Genomic DNA, 25,736 nt, shown 5'->3' with positions numbered 1-25,736 from the left:
TGTCTCCTTTAAAAAAAAGGCTGGTAACTGGGATATCTGCCATAATATGTCCCCCTGTCTTCTCTGTATTGTCACTGCATGAGATTTATATCACCAGATCATGACAGGGGAACAAGCAATGTCAATGGGTGACTGGGGCTGAGCTAAATATAGGCGCTCTCAGCATCTTCATTCAGTGAATGGCAGCAATGTACAGCACTGCACGTTTGCATCCCATAGAGCAAAAGAAATAAAACAGATTTACTAGCAGTGCGTTAATAGTAGCAAAAATGCCGTGGATGTTAGTGACACACTTATACAAGGTAAAAGCTTTTTCGTGGAGGTGGGTTGATACATTTGAACCGTAACTCACGTGTTAAGGGCAGTCTCAAGGTCCCGGTTGCCCGTGACACCAACATGGTGGATTAAACTAGGACTAACCCGATCGATTTCTCTTCTCTCGCTTCACCAATCTGGCTTCAGGGAAGACAATCGAGTGCCGAACGGCAAAGGCTTCCTGCCTCCGGTAAGGTTGGCGGAAGAGGCGTGGTACCGGGTCAAGACGCAGGCGCTACTCTACCCCTGACCCGGGAAGCTGTCCCTCCTCCTTCCGCCATTTTGGCCTCTGATTCTTGTCGGGTCTGTTCAGCTACCACGTGAACTGACCGGCCGGCGGTATTTTGACAGGCCTGGGCATAGGAAAGTCCGGAAGTAGATTGGTTCGCCTGTTCCATTCAGCTGCGCACACAGCAGCCGGATACTAGCGTGTGTTATAGGGTAGTCACTGTTCATCCTAATCGCTCCCAGCCGAAACACGGCACGCGGCCAGTGCCCATAAGAAGGGAGCGGGTGGTGCCAGGGAAGAGCAGCTCGTGCAGTGGGTGCGAGGATGCCGAGCGTCAGTCTTCCGCCTAAAGAGAACGCACTCTTCAAGCGCATACTGGTAAGAATGGGCTAAACCACTGAACGGGGGGAGGTGGTTGTTCTACTGGTGAATTGGGTAGGGGAGGTTCTAGCTGCTTAGTAGGTCACAGTGTCAAATATGTACGTCCTGCAGGTGTCTGTGTTGGCTCTCTAATTTATTGCATTATCAGTGGCTGGGAAACCATCAGGGATGGGCACTCTGTGCTCCTGTATCACCTGTTGCTTGCTATTTCCATCCTCCTCCTCTGTGGTGATGTTGGTGTGAGTAGCAGGACCAGTGAGGCCTCTGATTGGACACCATAGTGAGCCTTGTAAACAGGAGACACCCTGCTGCTTAGATTGTGTGTCAGAGAGACAAGTGGGGTTCTGTGTGGAATGTAAAGTATTGGCACAGTGCTCAGTACATCTCACAGGATTGTTGTATTTGGAACTGCACTGGCTCCCAAATATGGTTATTCTGCACCAACGTGTATCATTCCTAGTTATCCCTGTAGTAGTACATTGCTCCATCTGTCAGCAAATCCTGAACTTATTCACATATCATCTGTTTGCTACCACTTGCTCTGTGTGCCATTAGATTGTGTGCCTAATGTAGCACAGAGTCAGTCCATGAACTAAGGGGAACACAAGTACAGACGTTTATCCAGGTAATTTTGGTAGGTTATAGCTATACTGCAGATAAGGCAGGGATAGTATCATTTAGGGATGAAAGCTATGCAGGGTGATGTAATGAAGAAGTTTGATTAGACATTTGTGGCAGCGGCAGATTATTGCTTAAAATCATGTATGGAAAGATGCTGAGAAAGTTATTTGTTGAAACAAGGCATTAGCAATTCCACACACACGAACAGAAAAAATACTGCCACAGTTCAGATAGCTACACTGATGATTTCTGGGACAAGTTCAGTGTGATAGGCAGCATGTCAGCATACTTGCATATGGTGTTTCACTCATCTGGCTAATCTGCAGTCCTGGCCCATGGCCAGTAACACAGGGCTAGAGCAGTTCCCTAATGAACTTCTGTTGCTGCTAGTTATGCTTGCAGACTCAGTTTTGAGTAAGATATCCCTTTTATTCACAATTAATCATAATAACTTTCCCCATAGTCACATTCCTACAGGGACATTGTGGACTATCTTTTCCTCAGCTTCTTAATAAAAAAAAAATGTTTAGTTTTTGGCTTATACAAAGTTTTATACAAAGTCTTTCTGGCTATCTCTAAAACCAAATACAGTGCTTGGTGTTTTGACCCCCCCCCATTCATTTGTCATCTCCTTTTGTGTGGTTATGGTCCATCCTGTCAAATACATTCAGAGTTTTAAGCCGTGATTATGCTTTATATTAGACTGAACAATGTATTTTTACTATTTATATATTCTTTGAATTTTACACATTTTTTTTTGTATAGGCATAGTATTTTTATTTTTTGTATTTGTACTACTGATAGATGCACAACATTTACCTTGATTGTACCCCATAGGTAGTCTTGCCTTTTCCATTAATGTCAGGGACATACACACTATTGTGTGCTTTATCTCAGTTTCCCATATGTGCACTGAATGAAGAGAATTAGGTATGCGGCTGGATTGTAAGTATGTTATATAACGGCCACATTTATCTGTATCAGACACAGTTGCAATTTTTTTGCTGTAACTAGCTGCAACATGTTGCTAATGCCTTAGTGTGCACCCTGTGTTAAACATCTGGTTATATAGTTTTAGGCATATCCCCATCTGTTTTTACTTATAGGGGTTGTTTGCCATATTTTGGAGAGGGTACTGTATTTAATTAATTACTAACATTAAGGTATCTATGATTTCATTTAATTCATTTTCCCCTTGTACTTGGTCCTAATTAATGGTATGGTATTCTTTAGTGTGTGTTGTATCTAATCGCTTCCAGTGTTGGCAAGAGTGGAACTAGTCCTTTCGCTTGTAATCTGGTGAGAAATCGAAGTATCTTGGCAACAGCAACTATTGCTGTCATCTAAGCTTGTTAAGCACTGCTGTGTATAGTTTGTGTTATTCTTTTAGCAGTGAGCCTGTTCTGGGTGCTTGTCTAGCAGCTTTTTCCTGCTCCCATCCTGTTGGCATATACAGAATAGCACATTTATTGGTTCCATTATCTGAGGAGGAACAGAGGTGATCATGTTGCGATATAGCTTGGATGCAAGTTTATTGGGTAGTTCCAATGACAGAGTTTCTTCCACTGCCACAGTGGTTCGAGTGGGGGAAAGGCTGCGAACTCGGAAAAACCTAAATAGTGGTACATTTGGTGTAGAGCATTTACCTGTATTCCCTTTTACTAAGCCTTATGAATGCTAAAATGTTACATCAGCAACATGCCAAATAGCTACGCATAAGCAAAGAACTGTTTTTATTGTTAGTACATTTGTAGCCTTATTTGCTGTTAAGTTTTTCTTTTTTGTGTGTGTATGGATCATCCTGGATAAGATCTGAAATCCCATGGAATGGCCAATATTCACTTGATGGACTGAAAGCTTGATGTTCTTAAGAGAATCAGGTTAACATTGTGCTTTTTGTAAGAAGATTATGACTGGTTGCCTAGCAAGTTAGACTTCTTTTTCACTAGTGAAGCTGCTCCTCTGGCCTGGTATAGCTACTTTGATTATTCTCATGCTGTGACTTGCATTAAGGCCAAGGAATGCCGCCTTTTCTCAACCTGTCAAAGATCTGCTCCACCCATGGGAAGCATCACGTACATGAGGCTGCTGTAGCTTTTGCAGTGTCAGCACACTCTCTTCCGCTACACTTCATAGATTGGATACTGACATTTCTCATTTTGCCTGGCAAAACAGACTTCTATTTTGATTTGTTTGATTAAATATTCTTTCCTTTTAAAAATATAGGCCTAGTAGGTAGGTCCATTTGTTACATTACTACATCCAGAGCTTCTTGTGCTTCATAATGAAGAAGAAACCCTTGTGGTTAATGAATGTGCTACCAGCAGTCTTTTCTACGAATACAGCGTAGAGCAATCCTCTCCACTTACAGGTCCAGCTCTCCTCAGCATTGTGAAAAGAATGTTTTTCAAATAATTATTATATTGTTCAATAATTTTTAATGCGGTGTGTCAGATCCACATAAATATCCTTCAAAGGTTTTTTTTTAATAACTTCACAATTTAGATAAGCCATTTGTCCTGTATTAGTACTTGTAGACATGTGTAACTTGATTACTGAGGCTATAAGACATGCAGGGAATGCACATATTCTAAATTTAAACTGTAATGGTAAGCTGTATTTAGTAGGCCAGTTTAATTCAACAATGCATGAGCATAACTGCAAGTATACATGACTGCTCTGTAGAATATTTTTTGCTGTTTTGTAATGTTTACATTTGTATATTTCCTTAGCTTGATAGAAGTTTTTCGAAATGTGTAGTTTATTTAAATTTAACAATGAACAGGTGTCTAGAAAAAAACTTAACGGAAGTGTGCGCTAATGCTGAAAATGATCTTCTAAAATTTGTCTTTCAGTCCTTTATATTTCAGCCAATTGTATTCACCCCTTATTCTTTTAGAACAGTGTTTCTAAACCTAATATTTTTTATAGGAAACCCACATTAAGAATCAACTTTGGGACCTAATCACTTGTTTATGTGCCTCATTTTAATGACTGTTATCTATTACTGTGTTCAGGGGGGTTTGGTGACCCAACTAAACAGCATTGAGACAAATTTTTGTGTCCCAACCCATAGGTTAAACATTCCTGTGTTAGAGGGAACTACTCCTAAAAACTATAGAGTTGCCTTGCTGCAGGATTTAATGTATGATATTTTCTGCGTTTAGGTTGGTTGTCTTAAATAGTAACACCAAAAAATGGAAGTGTACTAAAGTAATAAAAATACAGTGTTCTGTTGCACTCTACTGTTACAAATGATGTGTTTGTGCAGAAACTCTACTGTAGTTGATATAAACAAGCTGCTGTGTAGCCATAGGGGCGGCCATTGAAAGCTGAAAAAGGGGAAAAGGCACAGGCATACACAGCAGATAACAGATAAGATCTGTAGTATACAATGGGATTCTTCAGAACATCTGTTATCTACTGTGTATCCTGTGCTACTTAGCAGCTAGTTCATATAAAACTGTAGTTGTGTTTCTGAATCAAGCACCAGCTTTACGAGTGCAGCGTTACATCTAATTATAGTGTCATTCTTTTAAAATACTTTTATAAACCCTCTAAATACATTAACCCTCTCTAAACCAGTAGTCTCCAACCTTTTTTTTACCTGTGAGCCACATTCAAATGTAAAAAGTTGGGGGAATAAAACCAGCTTTAACAAAGTCCCTGTGATTGGCCATTTGGTAGCCTCTATGTGGACTGACAGCATACAGGAGGCTCTGAGTGGCAGTACATCTGGTTTTTATACAATTAAAACTTGCCTCCACAGCAGGAATGAAAAAATAAGCAATTGCTTTCAGGCCACTGGGAGCAACATCTGAGGGGTTGGTGAGCAACATTTTGCTTGTGAGTCACTTGTTGGGGATCACTGCTCTAAGCTGAGATTGCAAGCCCCCTGCACTGCATGAGTGTGTGTTTATAGAATGTAGGATTCCCACTTTAAATAATTTAGAAACATTTAGTGTACCAGTGTCGTCACATTTCTTTAGTAGTAGCTGCTACCGATGGAAATAAATGTTATCGGCATTGAAAGAATCACCAGCACTGAAGTACATAAGCACATATGATTCTATAAACTCCAGTAGGCTGCCATTTGAAACCTGTATTTCCGTATTCTGTTATTATGTTTTCTTAAGACTGATGCAACATAAGGCTGAATCTCTTTGAGTGTCAGACAGCCCTGTGAGGCATTATCTTTAAGGGCATGGGCACACATAGGGCCTGACTTATGATTGTTCGAGCAATCCTAAAGGAAAGTCCGTGCCAGTTTGGCATTTGGGCTGAAAAATCTTGACAATTTCTGTAATTTTTCCCGAACAGGCTTTTGTAACAATGAAAAACTACTAGAAACAATTTAAACATTAAATAAACCCTAAGATTGCTTATTAATTATATCTCTGTTAGGTTGAATTACAAGGTACTGTTTTATTACTACAGAGAGAAAATAATGTTCTTAAAGTTTGAAATATTTTATAATAATGTGTGTGTGTGTCATTATCATGCAAATTCATGGGTAACTCTCCTAAATTTTTTTTCAAGAATAATAAAGAAACCATGTATCCAACACATACGGTACATTTGTTTCAGGTACAATGATTGCTTGTCCATATTCAGCAGTTTTACTTATGTTCAAGAACAGTAAAAATTTCAGCATATATAAAAATAACAAAGAAAAAAGAAACTTAACTAAAATGTGAACAAAATCTAATTTCAGTTAATCAATATTATATACTATAATAGCATATAATATATATTAAAGGCACAGTGGGGGGATGTCATCATCAAATCTCATAATTGTTAACCATCACTTTATGGCAGGCCCCTGTAATGGATCCAGGGATCCCATATTTTCTAAAAATATCATATTGGCCCACAGTAATGCTAGTAAGCTGATCCATTACTAGATAGTTGTCTAACCTAATTTTAACTTGTTGGCTATCTAATGAAGGCACTGATAAGGGATCATAAATATTCTTACCTCTTATGTAATAACGCCTCAGTTGGAGACTTCTGGAATATCAACCCATGACACTTGTAATCCCAATGTTGATCCTTGACAAAAAAAATATAGTCACTCTTGGGCACTGCCACCAAATATATAAAATGAACATGTTTGATGGCAGTCCGTATTAAACAATATCAGTAGAACGGTTTTATGAGCAGATATCAATGAGAATCTCTTCACACCCCAACTTTGCACTTGAATGTACTACATAACATATATTATTATTAATCCACAATAAATGAACTAATTTAGTGGCCTCATATTAGCTCTGGACCACCTATATCTGCTGCTATCGGTAGATTTTGCATTTAATCTAGGGCGTTTATTATGCCAGACCAGCTCTGAACACTGAGTTATTATAGAATTTGATATAGAGTTGTTATAGAAGTAGTTGACTCACTAGGCTAGTGGCTCGCTGATTATCGGCTTTTATATGCAGGTCGAAAACCTTATGGTTCAGGTGGAGGAATAGGTGTACAGTGTTTTTAACCCGTGAATACTGACACTGAATGAAGAAATCTTATTGAATGCTACCTGTAAATAAGTGGCTTTGTTTTTGTTCTTTTTTTGCAGAGATGTTATGAACACAAGCAATATCGAAATGGGTTAAAGTTCTGCAAACAGATACTCTCCAATCCCAAGTTTGCTGAACATGGAGGTGAGATTCGGAAAATAATTTTTGTTTTATTGTAAGTCTCTCATTCAATTTAACCAATTGAATATTGTTTCAGAACAGCACTCTCTGCATCAAAAGTTAGTTTAAAGGTTAACAACCCCTGCAACAATGCTGGAATTTATACCAGTTAAATATTTATTGATATTGTTAATTATGTGCATTAGCTCTTGTTCTCTGCACACCCGTGTCTCTTTGCTCAAGTCCCCTCCCCGGCATTTGCTGACATGACTTAATCTATGTTAAGAGAATGCAGTTAATAGACTCAGCTGTTGTATTTTTAGACCGCTTGGCCACTGCCAAAGAGAGACCATGATATGCATGTTCTATGGATATTGGTCTTTTCTGGAATCACGTAGGTAAGAAAATTTCAGATGCCGGTCATGTGGGCCAGTTGAGGATACACTGGCAGATGGAACAAAGTGGAGCCAATGCTCCTCTTCACTTTTTTCTTTTCTGATTGTTAATGTCCATTTTCATGTGTGTAAAAGAGAAGAGAAAATAAAAGAGAGTATTGCATATGTCTCTTCAGCTTCCATTTAGGCGTCCCTCCTCTAAAAAACCATATTCAGTATGCGATTGGTTCTAATCTTTGATAACTGAATTTTTATTCTGACATATTTAGATGTTTCTACTTTTGTAACACTTTTGTATTTATCTGCTTTAGAAACCCTGGCTATGAAAGGATTGACATTAAACTGCCTTGGGAAGAAAGAGGATGCCTATGACCTTGTTCGCAGGGGCCTGAGGAATGATCTTAAGAGCCATGTCTGTATCCTTTCACAGTGAAAACCAAGGCTCTGATTAATTTACATTAAAGGGTAACACAGAGCATTTTAACAAGTAGGCAATTAATCACAGGTAACTGGTATCAGTCCAGACTAAAAAAAACGACACCTTTATTTTTATTAAAACTCTACCAAAAGCAAAATGGGGTAATGCCACACTCTTGCTATAACTGACTTAGAATTCAGTGATGAGAGCTTTCTAGTTTGGAGTTTGTCTTCTTTAAATCTAAAATGAAATTACCCCTCCCTTCATTTTTTACTTTTCTATTTGTTCAGTACTAGTTAATTTTAACTCTGCAAATAACTGGCTGTGCTTTTGTGCTTCCAGGCTGTGTATGTACACAGTCCATATTGCCTGGCACCGATTAGCGCTGCATTCCTCACTTTGAAGGTGACTTTTTTTTCTTTGGTTAGATGAAATCCATAATCATTTTAACTGTAAAATGTTTTTCTCTATTACAGAGACAAGGATTTGTACATCACGGCTTTAGTTTAAAATGTATTGGCAGCAGATTCATTTTGTTCTCTTTGAATATTAGGACGATGATCAGGAGCACAGCTCTGGTGATGCATTAATCATTTTGTCTTGGTGATGTTTACCTTTGAAAAGTTTCTGAGCCAAAGCAACATTCTGGTGGGGTGGGGGCCTGATAATTATTTTCAGTGCGGTGAGGCGCACATATTCCTGTATTTGACATATTCCTTCAAGGATTTCAAATGATGCAGAAAGAAAATAACTGGTAACAGTTGGATTTCAGCATAGAAAATGGCATTTATTCATACTTTTTTGAAGAAACCGATAACGGTGATGGTTACATTAGGGGTTTCAGGGGTTCATTTTGGTTTGGAAGCAGGAGTTCACATTGAAATAATAAAACTTTCTAAATATAGTCCATTAAAATGTCTGCATTGTTTCTGAAATTATCAAGTTAATGAATTCGAGCTCACTCAAATAACTGATTCCAGTACAAACAAAATCTAACAAAATAACTGCCTTTTGCACAAATCCTGCATGTAGAGAGACAGGATGTCTAGGTATTTTAATAGAGTGAGCTCTAATACATCTTCTAGGCAAAATGAGCCCCCCTATAAGATATATTGAATCTAACTGTCAATGAATATCTGACACCCAACTCCTGCATGAAGACAGAATGAAGAGAAACAGATGCTGGGGTTAAAAATAATAATGAAAACAGTTGTTTTTTCTTTATGGAAACTGGCAATAAGTGTCATTGATCAGGTTTTTTGAACTTTTTCCTTCACCACCTTTTAATGTATAGTCTCTTTGATAGCAATCAATAAGTGACTGGCACTTTTCCGGCAATTGCAGGTTGAACAGTGAAAGTAAAGATTTTGTCTGCCCCCACATTTGCAAATTTGCCCAGTGTTTATAGATGAGCCCCACTGTGATTCCTTAGGATCTGAGCAAACTTACATTTTGATATGTCAGTAACTCTTCTAGAGGAATTATTCATTAGTAGACACTAGTAGTCGTCTGTTTGACTTTCTATGTACATGGCCATTGAGAAGATTTTCAAATGTTGTCCCTGCAGAACAGTCAGCTGGACATCAAATATGGGCTATAAATTACTTTTATCTTAGGGCTTCTGGCCTACCTCTGGCAGGCTTTTGAGATATGAAAGACTGCTCAGATTCAAAGTTTTAATTTTGTTAAATTAAATTTATGATACCTCAATCACCCATATCACAATGCACGTTGTGTTCATTTGGACAATTACAGTAAAAGATCCGATGGAAATATTACAGAGGCCTTCTTCTTTTCACAGTTTGAATCGTAATTACCTTGACATCAGTTTTCTTAGGCTGGCATGTGTACGGTCTCTTGCAAAGATCAGACAAAAAGTATGATGAAGCCATTAAGTGTTACAGGAATGCACTGAAATGGGACAAGGACAATCTCCAGATCTTGAGAGACCTCTCCTTGCTGCAGATTCAGATGAGGGACCTGGAAGGTTACAGGGTATGTTTTGTTTGCTAGTACGGTAAATGTAGTTTAGTTCATCAGGAAAGACACCCACCTGGTGAGCCTTTGTCAGCGTTATGAACTAGTGGAGCTGAAAGCTTGTTGTCTTTCATGATGCACTAAGCATTTAATACATTTTTAATATTGAATACCAAGTCATGTGTTCTGCCATTATTATTTTTGAGAATCCAGGCATAACTTTTTACTGTCTCCTTTGTAATTCTCACAAAATAATTTGATGATCTTCAGGACCTTGTCTTTCTTAAACATGCAGTCCTATACCTTTGTTCAAAAATTGATGTGGGAAGTGGAATTGTGATTGGTAGCATATCTTGTTTGTAAAGATTTCATGTTTTTTTTTTTTTGTTTTTTTTTGCCAATAGGAAACCAGGTACCAGTTACTGCAGCTGAGGCCTGCACAGAGAGCATCTTGGATTGGATATGCAATTGCTTACCATTTGCTTGAAGACTATGAAATGGCTGCAAAAATACTTGAGGAGTTTCGTAAAACCCAGCAGGTAAGTTTACTTGTTTTGTGGAACTGTTAAAAAAAAACATGAATGGCAGCATAGCAGTGGTAATTTACCCAACATCTCTATATTTTTTTCAGCGTACGAGAACATTTAATTGTTGTGGATGCATCAATTAGCATCTGGGAGAGAGTGCTTAATTCTCCCGGAATGGGCAGTCTCTTTGAATAGTCCTCTTTTAGGTAGTCTAATTCAATTGGCAGGGAAGAAATGCTACCTATTGTTGTGAATAATTTGAGGTTAACATTATCTGATGATTATCCAGGATTCGGTTCGGGATTCGGCCTTTTTCAGCAGGATTCGGCCGAATCCTTCTACCCAGCCAAACCAAATCCTAATTTGCATATGCAAATTAGGGGTGGGGAGGGCATTTGCGTGGCTTTTTGTCAGAAAACAAGGAAGTAAAAAATGTTTTCCCCTTCCCACCCCTAATTTGCATATGCAAATTAGGGTTCGGTTTGGTATTCGTCCGAATCTTTTGCTAAGGATTAGGGGGTTCTTTCGAATCCAAAAAAGTGGATTCGGTGCATCCCTAATTATCTGTGTTGCTAAATTAATACAAAATCCAGTCCAATTTCTTAAATGTGCACACTGCTCTGTCTGGATCACAAGGAAACTCACTTTGGCATTCCAGAGCCATTTTCATCTGCCAGTGTCATACAGCCATATTTTTTACCCATTGGTTTTAATGGGAAGCAGCTGCAGATGGGGATGAGAGTTTTGACTGTACCTTTCCATGTTAGAAATCCCTGTACACAAGAAACGTGTACGTGTATATTTCTCTTGCCTAGATTGGGGACACAGGCACCATGGGGATAAAGTTCCTGCAGCTGGAGAGCGGACACTAAACAGTTAATTGACTCCTCCTCCTGCTTCCGGCTTTATCCCCTGCCTACTTCCTGTTCTCCTCAGTTTTATTATAGTGTCCTCAGAAGGAGTTTCCCTTCTCAGTCTCCTCGTGGCTTCTTTTGGGGGAGAACTGATCTCGGCGGCCATCTTGGATCACGCGAGGTTTCGCAGCCGCCATCTTGGATGACATGAGATTGGTAGCTGACCATTTTTTACCAGCAGCTTCTCTATCCAGTGCCATCTGCCTCCCCAGTCTCTTTCTTCACAGAAAAAATGTCTCCTCTGACCTTGTCAAGGCATATTAGGTCGGTACTTAATTTCTTCCCTCTCACAGCAAACCATACCTGCCTAACACAGTCAGTATTCCCTCCCTTCAGGAGAGGGGATTGCCAAGATTAGGGCATAAGTACTGTGGGAACTTACTCTGTTAGGATGACTGACTCATCTTTTATAAATAAATAAATAAATAAAATAATGCATATCAGTATGATCCGCACATTGTCCCATTTTGCCTGTATAATCGCAAATCAGGCTCCCAATACTTCCACGCCCACTTCCCCTGCTAACGGCCCATCGGCTATGGCTCTACCGTCCAGCTCAGCGTCCGCTACGACAAGTCTATTGAGCTTGGACTCTGAATGGTACACGCCTCACCTCTCCTACAACAGAGTTTGGCTTGGTTACCGGAGATTATGGATAGATTTGTGGTACATCTAGCCACTTCCCAAGGTGATCTTCAACCCCCCCTACCTATGGTAAAATGCCATTCCCCCTCCTCTCCAAGTTCCCTGGACAGTTTGGAGGAATCTTCAGGGGAGAAGGGCAACTTATGGGGAGGACTCTGATCCAGACACTCCCTTATCCCTATTGGGAGGTAGACTGACTCATACAGGCAGTCTTGGCATTAGTCCTAGCATGAGGACATCCAGGTAATCGACAGCTTCACATTGGCTGACATATTCAATTGTCAAGGGAAATTCACTTGTGTTTTTTCCAACCTATGACCAGTTGGCAAAGAATGACAAATCGCAATGGAAGACCCCAGACATAGGTTACAGCTCTCTAGACACTTTCAGAAGAGTGGCCACAGGGGGACCCCCCTGGAATTGAGTTTTTTTCCAGACCACCACCATACGGTGGTTAATGCGGCTGCATTCTGAAATTCCCTTGATATGACACTAGAGGGTTTCTGCAAGGCTATATTCACTGACCCAGATACAGCCTTGCGTCTCTTTTTGCTTCCCACGGAAACGGTAAACTGCCCTACTCCAGTCTACTTATTGCCAGTAGGGACGGTTCCTATTGCCCAGTGCTGAACCTGAGGAGACCCAATAGTTCCCCATAAGTGCCATTAAAAGGGGTATCCAATCAGTCCCTAGAGGTTGGGGTTTTCTTGGAGGTAGTTGACATCAGAGGTGTCCTTTAGACCACTGCTTAAAGCACTTTGGAAGGAGTTGAAACATCAGATTCAGAACCCCTGGGTCATTCAACTCACATCTCAGGGACATCTAATATAAATCTTCCGCCTGAGAGTTTCTTTATAGCCCATCAGAGGGAACCCAAGAGATTGGCTTTCACTAGAGTAATCTTTGACCTCTCCACCTCAGGAGGTGTTTCAATGCTTCCCCCTTCTGAAACGGTAAACTGCCCTACTCCAGTCTACTTATTGCCACCAGGAGGGACAGTTCCTATTGCCCAGTGCTGGACCTGAGGAGACCCAATAGTTCCCCAAAAGTGCCATTAAAAAGGGTATCCACTCAGTCCCTAGAGGTTGGGGTTTTCTTGGAGGTAGTTGACATCAGAGGTGTCTACCCCCCATATTCCAATCCACAACCACCAGCGTTTCCTACGCTTCTGCATCCCAGTGAAACATTGACAATTCATGGCACTCCCCTTCAGACTGTCCTCCGCTCTCCGAATATTCACCAAGTCATGGTCGCGGTGTTGTCAGGTCTAAGTAACACAGCATACTGATCAGCTGTTCTGGGAAGACCTACCAGTCATGGCCACGGCTTTGTCAGGCCGAAGGCTACACATCATACAGACTATGTCTTCTGGAAGACCGACCGGTCAAGGTCCTTCTTGGACAGTGGAGTTCCTCAGCAATGAAACATGGATCCCCACGAGTGGAGCCTTCATACAGAGGTCTTACACATGATTGTTAAACAACGGGTAATACCCAAGGTGGATCCAATGGCGACTTATTGCACAAGTCAGATATCCTCTAGCGGTAGTGGTGGACGTTCTCGTAGCTCCCTGGCCACACAACCTTACCCATGTTTTCCGCTCACCCAGTTTTCGAGAGTCATCAAATGGATGAAGAAGGAACGAGGTAGCACCGTCTTGGTTGCACAATTTTGGCCACAAAGGGCATGGTTCACAGAGCTCAGCCTAGTGGCTGACACATCTTTCCATTCCAGTTCGTGTTAATCAGCTTTTTCAAGGTCCAAGCATCCACCCAAATTCACTTCAGTTGTATTAACAACGTGGCCCTTGAAACCTTTGTCCTGACTTACACAGGTGTTCACCACTCCATCGTACCAGCTACTTCAAGAGCACAAAAGTGGATATTGGCAAGGATTTGCCACCGGATACAAGAAGTCTTTATCTCTTAACGTGTACACATCGAAAATGATCCACAGACATTTGAGGAAGGCAGTCTGCTCTGCTTCTTGCAGGAAGGACATCATAAGGAGCTAAACCGTGGCTCCCTGAAGATGCAGATATCCGCACTCTCTACAAATTTGTATCAGACAGCAGAGGACCCCTTGAGCCCCTAAATTCCACTCCATGACGATCCTCCTGGCGATTCCTCCTCAAGTGTTTCGGAACTGGTGGCTCGTCTTCTAGTGCCAAGGCCATTCAGGAAATTCTTCCAAGCCGGCTTCCAATTCCATTGAATCAGTATCTGGTGGTTCCCTCCGTCTCTCCAGAACCCAAGAGTGCTTAGAAGAAAGGACTGCACAATCTGGATGTAGTCTGCACACTGGATTACTTCAGTGAGAAGTGCAACATTGTATGGGTTCATGCTCTCTTCTTCTTTCAGATGGCCCCAGGAGGGGCCTGAGGGCCTCCAAGGGGGTAATTGCCAAATGGATTAGATTCACTATCGCATTTGCGAATACAGGTAAGATAGCACTGGTTCGAGTACCGGCTCATGCCACACTGGACGTCAGTACTTCATGAACAGTCTACCATCAAGCGTCCGCTGAGCAGACTGAAAGGAATATACCTTTTCAAAAGTTACAGAATTCTCACACAGTCCTCAGCCGAAGCTAGCTTCGGGAGAAAAGTAGATGTGGTTTTCTGAACACAGGGTAGATGTCCCACCCTCATGGGTAGCTTTGGGATGTCCCCATGGTGCCTGTGTCCCCCAATCTAGGCAAGAGAAAGAGGGATTTTTGTACTAACTGTTAAATCCTTTTCTCTTCGCCTACATTGGGGGACACAGGCCTTCCCTCCCTGGTTATATGTTATCTGATTCTATTTTATTCTGTGTTAGCGGTACCTGTTTGATACCGTTGTTCAACTATGCTCTCTAGGGTGAGACTCCTCCTCTCATTAGGGTTTCTTATAAATACTTGTCCTTCCTTTTTCGGTACAAAAACTGAGGAGAACAGGAAGTAGGCAGGGGATAAAGCCCAGAGCAGGAGGCAGAGTCAATTAACTGTTTAGTGTCCACTTCAGCTGCAGAAACTTTATCCCCACGGTGCCTGTGTCCCCCAATGTAGGCAAAGAGAAAAGGATGTAACGGTAAGTACAAAAATCCCTCTATCTATCTATGAGAGCGTAAATCTCTTGTTTCTAATGTTATGTTTTGTTTTACCCACTCTTTAGACTTCTCCAGACAAAGTGGACTATGAATACAGTGAGCTGCTGCTTTATCAAAATCAAGTTCTCAGAGAGGCAGAGCTCTATAAAGAGGCTCTGGATCATCTTTGCACCTATGAAAAGCAAATCTGTGATAAGCTAGCCGTTGAAGAAACAAAAGGTTGGCAGTCTTTTTGAGTTCATAATGTAAACTAGCAACTTCTTCTGAGCACATAACGTAAGCTAGGAACTGATCATTTATTCCTCTAAACGGGATCCCCTCTTTAACATTAAATACCTTATATGCTGAGACTCATCTGCTGCGTTTTAAAGCAGAGCTAGGGTAGGTGCTGATCCCCAGTTAAAGAATTGTTTTCACCCTTGTTGATCACAGGGGTAAATGTGCAGTCAGGGAAATACTTTTACAAGAGCAACCATTTTAAACACGTCATTACTCTACTTCCTGGGCTTGTCATAGCATAACATTTACTTAAGGGTCTGACATCACTGGGGATGGGCAAGTAAGGGAAGTAATCTCAAAATACTTCTACTCCTTCACAGCCACGACTTAAGAAAGGAATGTGGCTGATCACTGCAGCCTAAAATGGTTGTGTCAAAGCATCATATCTCACTTTCATGTCTAAGTGAGACTGCAGAAACTATTTTAACAAAATTACAGGATTGCTGTGTGCTGTGCTGAGTCAAGCCTTTGATGAGCTGTTATTTACTGAGCCAAAAATACTTTCATAATTCAACCTGGGTGACTTGGTGATGGAGTTAAAAGTAGATGAACACATAAGACTAGTATCCCCTTTAGTATTTAATTTGTTTGCTTTGATTTAACTGAATTTATTTATTTTTTTACATTGTAGGAGATTTGCTGAATCGTTTAGGCCGACTTGATGAGGCAGCGGATGTCTACAGGGCGTTGCAGGACAGATGCCCTGAAAACTGGGCATATTACAAGGGTTTAGAAAAGGCACTTAAACCAGGTGTGTATGTATTACAGGGCTCAAAACATGACTAGCATTAACAGCTAATTGGGCATGTTAATATGTTGTAAAATTGAATATGTCAGAATCCTTAGCTTCTAATGACTAGATTTTTATTAGCTTGCATTTCCTTTCTTTGGTCTTATACAGAAAGTATGGAAGAAAGACTTAAAATTTATGAAGACAGCTGGACAAAGTATCCCAGGGGATTAGTTTCAAGAAGACTGCCTTTAAACTTCTTATCAGGTGTGTCAAATGACACCATTTTACCATACATCTTTCTAGTTGTCCTTTCGGTTTAATCGTGACATTTGATTCCGTTTCTTTCAGGTCTAAAATTTAGAGAATGTCTGGATAAATATTTGAGGATGAATTTTAGCAAAGGATGCCCTCCAGTATTTAATACATTGAGATCACTCTACAGCGATAAAGAGAAGGTATATGAAAGACTTCATGTGAATAGTTTTTCATTTGTACTGAATGGATAATTAAAATTAATTATACTTAAAGGGGTTGTTCACCATCCAAACACTTCTTTCAGTTCAGTTGTTTTCAGATTGTTCCCCAGAAATAAAGACTTTTTTCAATTACTTACCGTTATTTATTTTTTTAATTTTTTTTCAAAATCTAAGTTTAAAGTTGAATGTTCCTGTGTCTGGTGTTTGGGTCTGGGAGCTCAGTAATTCAGGTGCAGATTCTGAGCTATTACAATTTTGCAACATTTAGTTGATGCATTTCTGAGCAGCATCTCTGGAGTATTAGCAACTATTGTATCGATTCTAACAGCTGCCTTTAATGAAACCCAGAGATTCTGCTCAGCAAGGACAAACATAAGAAATGTATCAACTAAATGTATCAATTTAGAGCAGTTTACAGGGTCGGCGACCCCCCTCCCAGAGCTGCCTTAGAAGGGGAAAAACGACACTTTACACTTCAATATTAGAGAAACAACGACACATATAAAATAGAAAGTAATTGTAAAAAGTCGTTATTTCTGGTGATCTATCTGAAAACAACTAGTTGTTTGAAGGCGAACAACCCCTTTAATGCAGGAATGAAAACAAATCTTTTGTATAATGATATAGGGGTATTTTTATTTCTTTTTAATGGTTTGTATTTAGCTTTAGCATTTCTTCAGATAAGGTTTGAAAGTTTCTCAAGTCACAAACTCAACCTGGGAAGAAAAGAAAGAAAAAGAAAAGAAAGAAAAAGAAAAAAAAGAGCAAACACATAAGGATACTTATACAATATCTTTTTTCTGGGGGCAAAGTAGACATTTGCTTGGATATTTATTTGGTTAAAGTTATTTTGTGGAAAATATGTGATACAACTTGAATTCTTTCTGTTATAATTCAAATTTATGAGAACTATTATGTCATAATGATGTAGTTGCAATTCTCTAAAAGAGCTATGTACAGCAGCTTTGTTGGTGATTGCTAAAATGTTTTTCATAATGCTTTCCTAGGTAGAGATTATTGAAGATTTAGTTGTTGGTTATGAAACATCCTTGAAAAGCTGCCGTTTATTTAACATGAATGGTGAGTATTCGATTTACAGTTTTCCTTTATAGAATGCCTGCATCAACAATGTAGGAGTGCTGCCATAGTAATAAGTAATCTTACCAGATTGTGTGTGTCTGTCTGTATGTCTTTTGGTGACAGCACTCGAAGTAAAGTAAATAAAACAAAACAGTTAAACTAAAGCAGGTTTATTGTATCCAACGTTTCGGTTCTATCTCAGAACCTTCATCAGGGAAAGATTCCTTGGAGTGCTGTCACCAGAAGACTTTTACATTGTGAACAAAAACGGACTGGCACCCAGGCTTTGTTTGAACTTTTGGTGTGCGTTCCATTGGGGACTGTCCAAAGGTGCACTCCGTAAACATAAGCAATACCTGGGTGCTAGACAATGAAGGTAAGTATAGCTGTGCAGAATAGCGGCACTCACAGGGTCATTTTTCGATGCAAATAAAAGTTTTTTATTGAACTCAACGTTTCGAACCCACACAGGGCAAAAAACAGATGAAAAAAAAAAATCTGTTCTTCTGTTTTCTCCTGACGAAGAGCCCTGTGTGGGTTCAAAACATTGAGTTCAATAAAAAAAAACTTTTGTTTGCATCGAAAAATGACCCTATGAGTGCCGCTATTCTGCACAGCGCTATATATATATTCAACTATAATTGAAAAATGACACGTGACTTGACCCTTTAGATAGTGGCACACAGTGTTTCTTTTTAAACTATTTAGTAGGTCATCCTTATAGATGAAGAGCAAATTTCTTTGAATCTGTAGTAGTAGTAGTAGCAGCAGTAGTAGATTTAACCACTACTTGATTATACAGTGTAATTTAGGCCAAGAATGAGCGGCAGATGCCAAATGAATGTAACTAACCTGAAGTAAAGTCAGATGGTCCAGCTCAGAGCTGGAGGGATAGCTTGCAGCATTACATCTTTGCCTGCAAGTAGCATATACACTAAATTGTTATACTTCTGATCTGCCCATTTAAAATGTACACACATAAGCGTGATAAAAATGTTCACTCAATCACAGAAGCATATTTAAAGAATGGATATGAGTTAAAATTGTTGCTACCCCTTTATTGCTTGATAGAGAGAGCACAGGTTAGCAACAGGAGAACATTTAGGGCATTATTTATTAAGGTTCGCATTGTGTTTTCCATGAAAATTTAATTTTTTACAGGTTTTTTTTTTTGTCAAAAATCACATTTTCGAGAAGAAAAAAAAAGTCTAATTTTTCAAGGTTTTTTTTTCTCCGAGATTTATTATACCCTGACCCTGGAAATAGCTTGAATCTGAAAATATCTAAAACCTGTCGAGGTCATGTAGAATTCAATGGCAGAGGTCCCTTGAACCACCTGAAGATGTTTGTAGCCTTCATGATCAAGTTTTTTTTCCAAAGGGTTTTGCCTGAATACTCTATCGGTTTGAGCAACTAGAGTTTTTTTGGGCGAAAGATCAATTAATTAGAGTTTTTGGGTTTCTCGTCTTGAACTTGCTGAATCGAGTTGTTTCCATTCGAGTTATTTCTTAAATAAGAACCCATTCGAGTTGTGAGTTCATTCGAGGTATAAAAGCGTGTAATATTCAACCTTTGATAAATTAACCCCCTTAGTGAGGTTTCCTCCACTGTTTAGCGTTCGACATTTTAAACTTATCTTTGCACTCTTCTTTCGCAGATGATGGGAAAGAAGAACCACCAACAACTTTACTGTGGGTGCAGTACTACTTGGCACAACACTATGACAAAATTGGCCAGCAATCAATTGCTCTGGAATATATTAATGCTGCGATTGACAGCACACCAACTCTTATTGAACTTTTCCTTGTCAAAGCTAAAATTTACAAGGTATGTAAATCATTGTATGTATTTGTGGTACCTAATAACTTTATGATTTAAAAAAAAAATGTAGGTGAGTGTCTGCAAGAAATTATGTGCACAGCCAGTAACATTGCTCTTTATGCCTGCTTATGTAAATTACTGTCATTTAACGTTGTGCTGTTTATTCCTTTTCATTTTTGTTTTTAATTCTTCTGCAACACTATAACCTTTTCCATTTCTCTGTGATTTTGTATGATTACTTTGTGATTTGTGCCTTGCAGCATTCTGGGAATATAAAAGAAGCTGTCCGATGGATGGATGAAGCGCAGGCACTGGATACAGCTGACCGATTTATCAATTCTAAATGTGCAAAATATATGTTAAAAGCAAACCTGATTAAAGAAGCTGAAGAAATGTGCTCGAAATTTACAAGGGTATGTTATGTTTTAATTGATAAAACTGCATAATTTAACTTAAGCCATTACCTTGTTCGAATTAAAAGGGTCTTAACACATAATTTGGTTATTTCGTCAAAATGCCTTTAGAATGTGTGCAGATTTTGGCGGTCTTAAATGTTGTGCATGTTAATTAGGACTAATATCTAATCCCTGTGAGTAGCACTGACATTATTATAAATTTGGTGGCATATCTATAAAAGTATCTTTGATCATTAAATCCGGGATCTGGTACATCCTCAACCTGAATAAAGCCAGGAGGTAAAGGGTTTCTGTAGTTGAAGGTTAAAACAAAGACCCTACTTTATAAAAGTCACAAAAACACGTGCAATTTTGAAAGAGCTACATGATGGTGGTAGTTCATGGGTATCGGGGTCACTTTAGAAAGAAATAGAAACATGAGGGTGTAGTTACAGCTACACAGAAAATGATTTGTTTGAAGTTTCAACTGCCATTAATCCTGACTCTGTACATATTAGGTTGGTTTTGGATTTATTTTCTGTAACTGCTCTTTTATTTCAGTTTTACTTCAGTTTAAATCACTCCAGGATGATGTGTTTCGAACCTAAATAGCCTTTCAGCTCAACAATCTATCTTTGTGTCTTCTCAAAGTCAAAGTAAACTTTATTGTCATCTCAGCAGTATGCGAATACACAGTGAGACGAGACGACGTGGCTCCAGCTAGTACATATTACAAAAAGGCACTTAAAAATACAAAATAAATATGTAAACATGAAATGTGCAATATATTGGCTGAAATTGGATATATACATGTGTAAACCTTTAGAATTGTGCAAATAAATTAACAGTTCACAAAGTTAAGTTCACAGTTCAGGTGCGTCTGGAATGTAGTGGGAAGGCAGGCAGTGAGTTGAGTAGTGGAAAAAAGCTTTCGTGCAGCCTGGTTGTTCGGGCTTTAATGCTGCGAAAGCGTCTGCCGGATGGGAGCAGCGTTAACAGTCCGTGTGAGGGGTGTGTGGAGTCCAGTGCAATGCAGGAGGCCTTCCTTGCACAGCGCTTGTGGAAGATGTCCTGCAGTGATGGAAGAGCTGCTCCAATGATGTTGCCAGCTGCTCTGACACTACTGTACCAGATGGAGATGCAGCTCGTCAGGACGCGCTCTATAGTGATCCTGTAGAACACTGAGTATTGCTCAGTCTAGGATTCCATCCATAAAAGATGACAGAACTACTGTTCCTTTAGAAGAATTTGAGATATTCACAGAATTAACAAGAAATACAAACCTGTATCCAGATATCAATACGCCCCTTTATCCTTTAAAGTGTATTCATATTGATGCCATTATACAGTTATATACATTTTGGCATAAGTGAGCCCTGCTATACCTGTTGAATTGTATATAACAGTATGAACAATACATAGACTTATTGAATTTAATAGTTCCATGGACCTAGGATGATATTGCTTTTAAGCGATAAAGTGGTGTATGCTAAAATTTGGATCTGTTCACTTAATATTTAAAGAGTGAACGCTGCTACTTGAGACACTAAAATTACATATGCAAAAATACTAAGTTTAGTAGTGCCTTTTATGAATTAGCGGGCGGCCCATACATTTATATGACATTAAGTCCTAGCTCACCCGAAAGTGAAGGTGACCCGGGTGTGAATAAACCCTGGGTCTTTCGCTTGGGTTCACCAATATTTGTTGAACAATGTCGGGGTAAAGACAGCAGAAGGAACTCACCAGATCCAGTGGGTGGCCCGGGTGCATCGCCCCAAGCCCGTAGCTGTAGGTGAGTCACGTAATCAAAATATATTAGACGAGCACACCGAATCCATCCATGAGGTTAAAAGCAGTCTTTATTTTAAACTTGTTAAAATCATCAGATCCCTGACGCGTTTCGTATTTGCCGATACGTAGTCATAGGTATACCTATGACTACGTATCGGCAGATGTTAAAATCATCAGATCCCTGACGTGGTTCGTACCTATGACTACGTATGGGTAGATACGAAACGCGTCAGGGATCTGATGATTTTAACAAGTTTAAAATAAAGTCTGCTTTTAACCTCATGGATGGATTCGGTGTGCTCGTCTAAAATATTTTGATATTGCTTTTACTTGCGGATAATGTTAGTAAATATTGCCTAAATGTTCCATACTCATTGCACAATTTATTTTGCCATAGAAAAGCTATATTTTGATGTTTAAGTATTTGTTTCACGTGGTTACTCTTTACAGGAAGGAACATCAGCAGTGGAAAATCTGAATGAGATGCAGTGCATGTGGTTCCAGACAGAATGTGCACAAGCTTACAAGTCCATGAATAAATATGGTGAAGCACTTAAAAAATGCCATGAAATTGAAAGAGTAGGTGTATAAATGTTTTTATTTTGTTATCCTGTTGAGGTTAATTAAGGAAGGGTCACCTGGTCTGAAACTTTTTCTTTTTCAAATGGTAAAAAATGGTGGGAATGATAAAGACAATATAAGGAATCTCAATATTGGGAATCTAAAAAAGCACAAGGATTGTACTGTTTAATAATCCTTTTCTTGTTCTTTTTCAGCATTTTGTAGAAATTACAGATGACCAGTTTGATTTCCACACTTACTGTATGAGAAAAATTACACTCAGGTCATATGTGGACTTATTAAAATTGGAGGATGTACTAAGGCAGCATCCATTTTACTTCAAGGCTGCACGGATTGCAATAGAAATTTATCTGAAGCTTCATGATAATCCTCTAACAGATGAAAATAAAGAGCATGAGGCAGACACAGGTATGGAGACAAATATTTCACACACCAGTATACTGGCACTAAAAAAATGAGCAACCCAATAAAGTAAAGAATATATAAAATATACTTTGAGAAAGGCTGTTGTTACAGCCGAAATGTCAGTTCCGTTTTTTTTTTTTTAAAAAAAATAAACTATAATTAAGTCCTGTGAGTGCGGTAGTTTTGACAAATCGAATGTTCAAATATGTTACAGTACTTGCACCCAGACAATTAATCACTTTTTCTCTAGTATTCGTTTGTGGGACACAGGGACAATGGGGGATATAGCATCTATCAGCAGGAGGCAGGACACTAGAAGAATAAAGTGACAGGAGGCCCCTCCCCCTCCTGCTATACTCCCCACTAGTTGTAGGAGTGAGTCCGTTTTTCTAGTGTCTTTCAAGGAGACGGGTGCTGCTCCACGCAGGCTGTGTTATTCTACGGCCTTCTTTGGCACCAGGGGTCTTTGTGGACTCCGGTTAGGAGTACCTCTGTAAGGCTCCCCACCCCCCGAGGTGGGACTGCTATGCTGGGGCTAGTAAGTCTCCCTGGGAGCAAGCCGAAACAGTTGCCAGAGGTACCGATTGAATACCCTCAGCTATTGCAGCATTAGCAAGTAGCTAACACGAAGCTGCACAGGACAAGCAACACATGCTAGCTTCTCCCTATCTGTGAGTATTACCAGCAATGACATTATCTGTTTTTACTTTATTCGGAATATACTGTTAGTGTTTTTTTATACTGCCTCCCCATCTGCCTCAGGGTTGTTACTGCGCCCTTAAATTTTTCACGCCATTGTATTAGTCTCGCGTGACTTAGTCTGTGTGTGGCGCATTAGTTAATTAGACGGCTGCATAGTACCCTCCGGCTCAACAGCTCCGTGTATTGGACGGCTCAGGTGTTAGAATCGGCTTTCAGAGATACTCCTTCCGGACAGCGTTAACAACCCGGTGGTACATACTTCTGTTTGTGCAGTCGGTTTTGGTGGCCTCAGGACGCAGGTCAGACAAGGCGCAAGGGTTACGGCTGTAACAGGGGAGGCAGGTACTTGAGGCACTATCGGACATTGAGTTTGCAGCTAAATAAATAAAATTTAAAACACACACACACACACACACCCCCCCGGCCCGGAAGGTCCCTTCTCAGTCAACAGTAAGATATCTAGATATCTAGCGTGCGCCAAATGTCGCAAGCGCTTGCCTGCAGGTCAGAAAGAACCTCTATGCACAGCTTTCTCGCCTAAATTAACTGAGGTACTTTCCAAGGCTCAGGACAGTCCTGTTGCTCCTATATTAGAATCTCCCAGGGAGAATGTGGTTCCTCAAGAAACAACCATCCACTTCCACAATTCAAGACCCTCCACCATGGGCAATGCAGTTGTCATCAGGTATTCCTAAACGGGCAGCCTGTTTAGACAAGCTTTTGGATAAATTATATCAGGAAAATCTGGATCAGAAACAAAGATCACACAAGCGTACTGCTCCTGTTTCCTAAGAGGAGCTAAGTGAAGGCGAATCGCTTTCAGCTATTCCCCTTGGGCAAGAATGCTCACTCAGTGAAGGGGAACTTCTGATCACCCAGATGAACTAGAGGATATGCCTAAGCAGTCCTCAGAAAATATTGACAATCTCATTGCAGCAGCACTCCAATGCCTAGACCCCAAGAGCTCAGAGGCACCACAGGTTTCTTCACATTCACTTTTCAAACGACATAAGAAGTCTTCAAGCTTATTCTCGTCTCATTCTCAGATAGATGGTATCATTATGTCCGAATGGGAACATCCGGAAAGAAAATTTCAGGCTACCCGCAGATTTCAGAAATGTAATCCTTTTGATCAAGGTTTTCTTGACAAGTGGGCATTTCCTTCGGTGGATGCTCCTGTGTCTCGCTTATCCCAAAATACAGCCATTCCTGTACTGGATGCGTCATCACTTACGGTTCCTATGGACAAGAAAATGGAAGGGTTTCTTCGTGCAGTTTTCTCAGCCATAGGAGAAGCAGCAAAACCTGTGTTGGCTTCTGCTTGGGTCAGCAGGGCAACTCAAACTTGGATCAATACTCTAGTAGAGGGTCTCAGCTCAGTAGTGTCTCGACAGGAGCTTTTAAATACAGCACTCCAGGTTAAAGATGATAATGATTACCTGTGTGAAGCTGCACTGGATGCCACACAAGTGATTAGCAGAGCTTCTGCACTTGCTGTAGCCGCCCGTAGGTCACTTTGGCTAAAGCTTTGGTCTGCAGACCTTTCTTTTAAAAAATCTCTCACCACAATTCCATTCAAGGGAAAACTTCTATTTGGCCCAGATCTTGACAAAATAATTAGCCAAGCAACAGGAGATAAAAGTAAACTACTTCCACAGACCAAGTCACAGAATACCGTTTGCAGAGGACGTTATTTTCGCACGTCCAGAACTTCCAGAAACTCCAATCAAAGGGATCCTCATCCCAAGCTTCAGGTTCAGGAGAGGCCTGGCTTCAGTTGACCGAGGATACTTGGGTCCACAAAATCGTGTCCACGGGGTATCGGCTAGAGTTTCAAAGCCTCCCTTCACCAAGGTTCTCAATGTCAAGTATACCAAAACAACCACACAAGCAAGGCAGTCTTTCATCGGGTCATAAAATCCATGATTCGCAAAAGTTATTTCTCCAGTGGCACAGGGAGAACGCTTCTGCGGATTCTATTCCAACCTTTTCATTGTCCCCAAAAAGGATGGGTCTTACCGACCTATGTTGGATCTGAAATAACTCAACACATTCCTCCATCCAAGTTCAAGATGGAATCACTATGTTCATTGATCGCGGCCATGTCCCCAAATGAATTTATTGGGCCTCTAGATATAAAAGATGCATACCTGCATATTCCTATTTTCCCTCCCCATCAGAAATACTTGAGCTTTGCATTCCGCAATCAACATTATTAGTTCCGGGCACTTCCATTTGGCCTGACGTCGGCACCAAGGGTGATCACCAAGGTGATGGCATCTGCGGCAGCCCTACTCAGAATACAGGGGGTGTCCATAATAT

General features: G+C 40.2%; 1 protein-coding gene across 2 annotated transcripts in view; it reads left to right on the top strand.

Annotated features, from left to right (window-relative positions):
• Window positions 1–389: 389 nt before the first annotated feature.
• Window positions 390–25,736, top strand: part of naa16.L (N(alpha)-acetyltransferase 16, NatA auxiliary subunit L homeolog) — a 35,124-nt gene continuing 9,777 nt past the window's right edge. Inside the window, exons 1-14 of one of the 2 annotated variants that reach the window (XM_018243119.2) lie at window positions 390–922; window positions 7,125–7,209; window positions 7,892–7,996; window positions 9,836–9,993; window positions 10,380–10,514; window positions 15,213–15,366; window positions 16,058–16,177; window positions 16,328–16,423; window positions 16,508–16,614; window positions 17,643–17,715; window positions 19,373–19,542; window positions 19,797–19,949; window positions 22,176–22,304; window positions 22,502–22,715. In XM_018243119.2, coding sequence (XP_018098608.1) covers window positions 869–922; window positions 7,125–7,209; window positions 7,892–7,996; window positions 9,836–9,993; window positions 10,380–10,514; window positions 15,213–15,366; window positions 16,058–16,177; window positions 16,328–16,423; window positions 16,508–16,614; window positions 17,643–17,715; window positions 19,373–19,542; window positions 19,797–19,949; window positions 22,176–22,304; window positions 22,502–22,715 — 1,753 coding nt within the window. In that variant the 5' untranslated portion in view covers window positions 390–868. 2 annotated transcript variants of the gene reach the window in all.

Source organism: Xenopus laevis, chromosome 1L (assembly GCF_017654675.1).
Source record: "Xenopus laevis strain J_2021 chromosome 1L, Xenopus_laevis_v10.1, whole genome shotgun sequence".
NCBI lineage: Eukaryota > Metazoa > Chordata > Amphibia > Anura > Pipidae > Xenopus > Xenopus laevis.
This window is presented reverse-complemented; position numbering and strand designations above follow the sequence as displayed.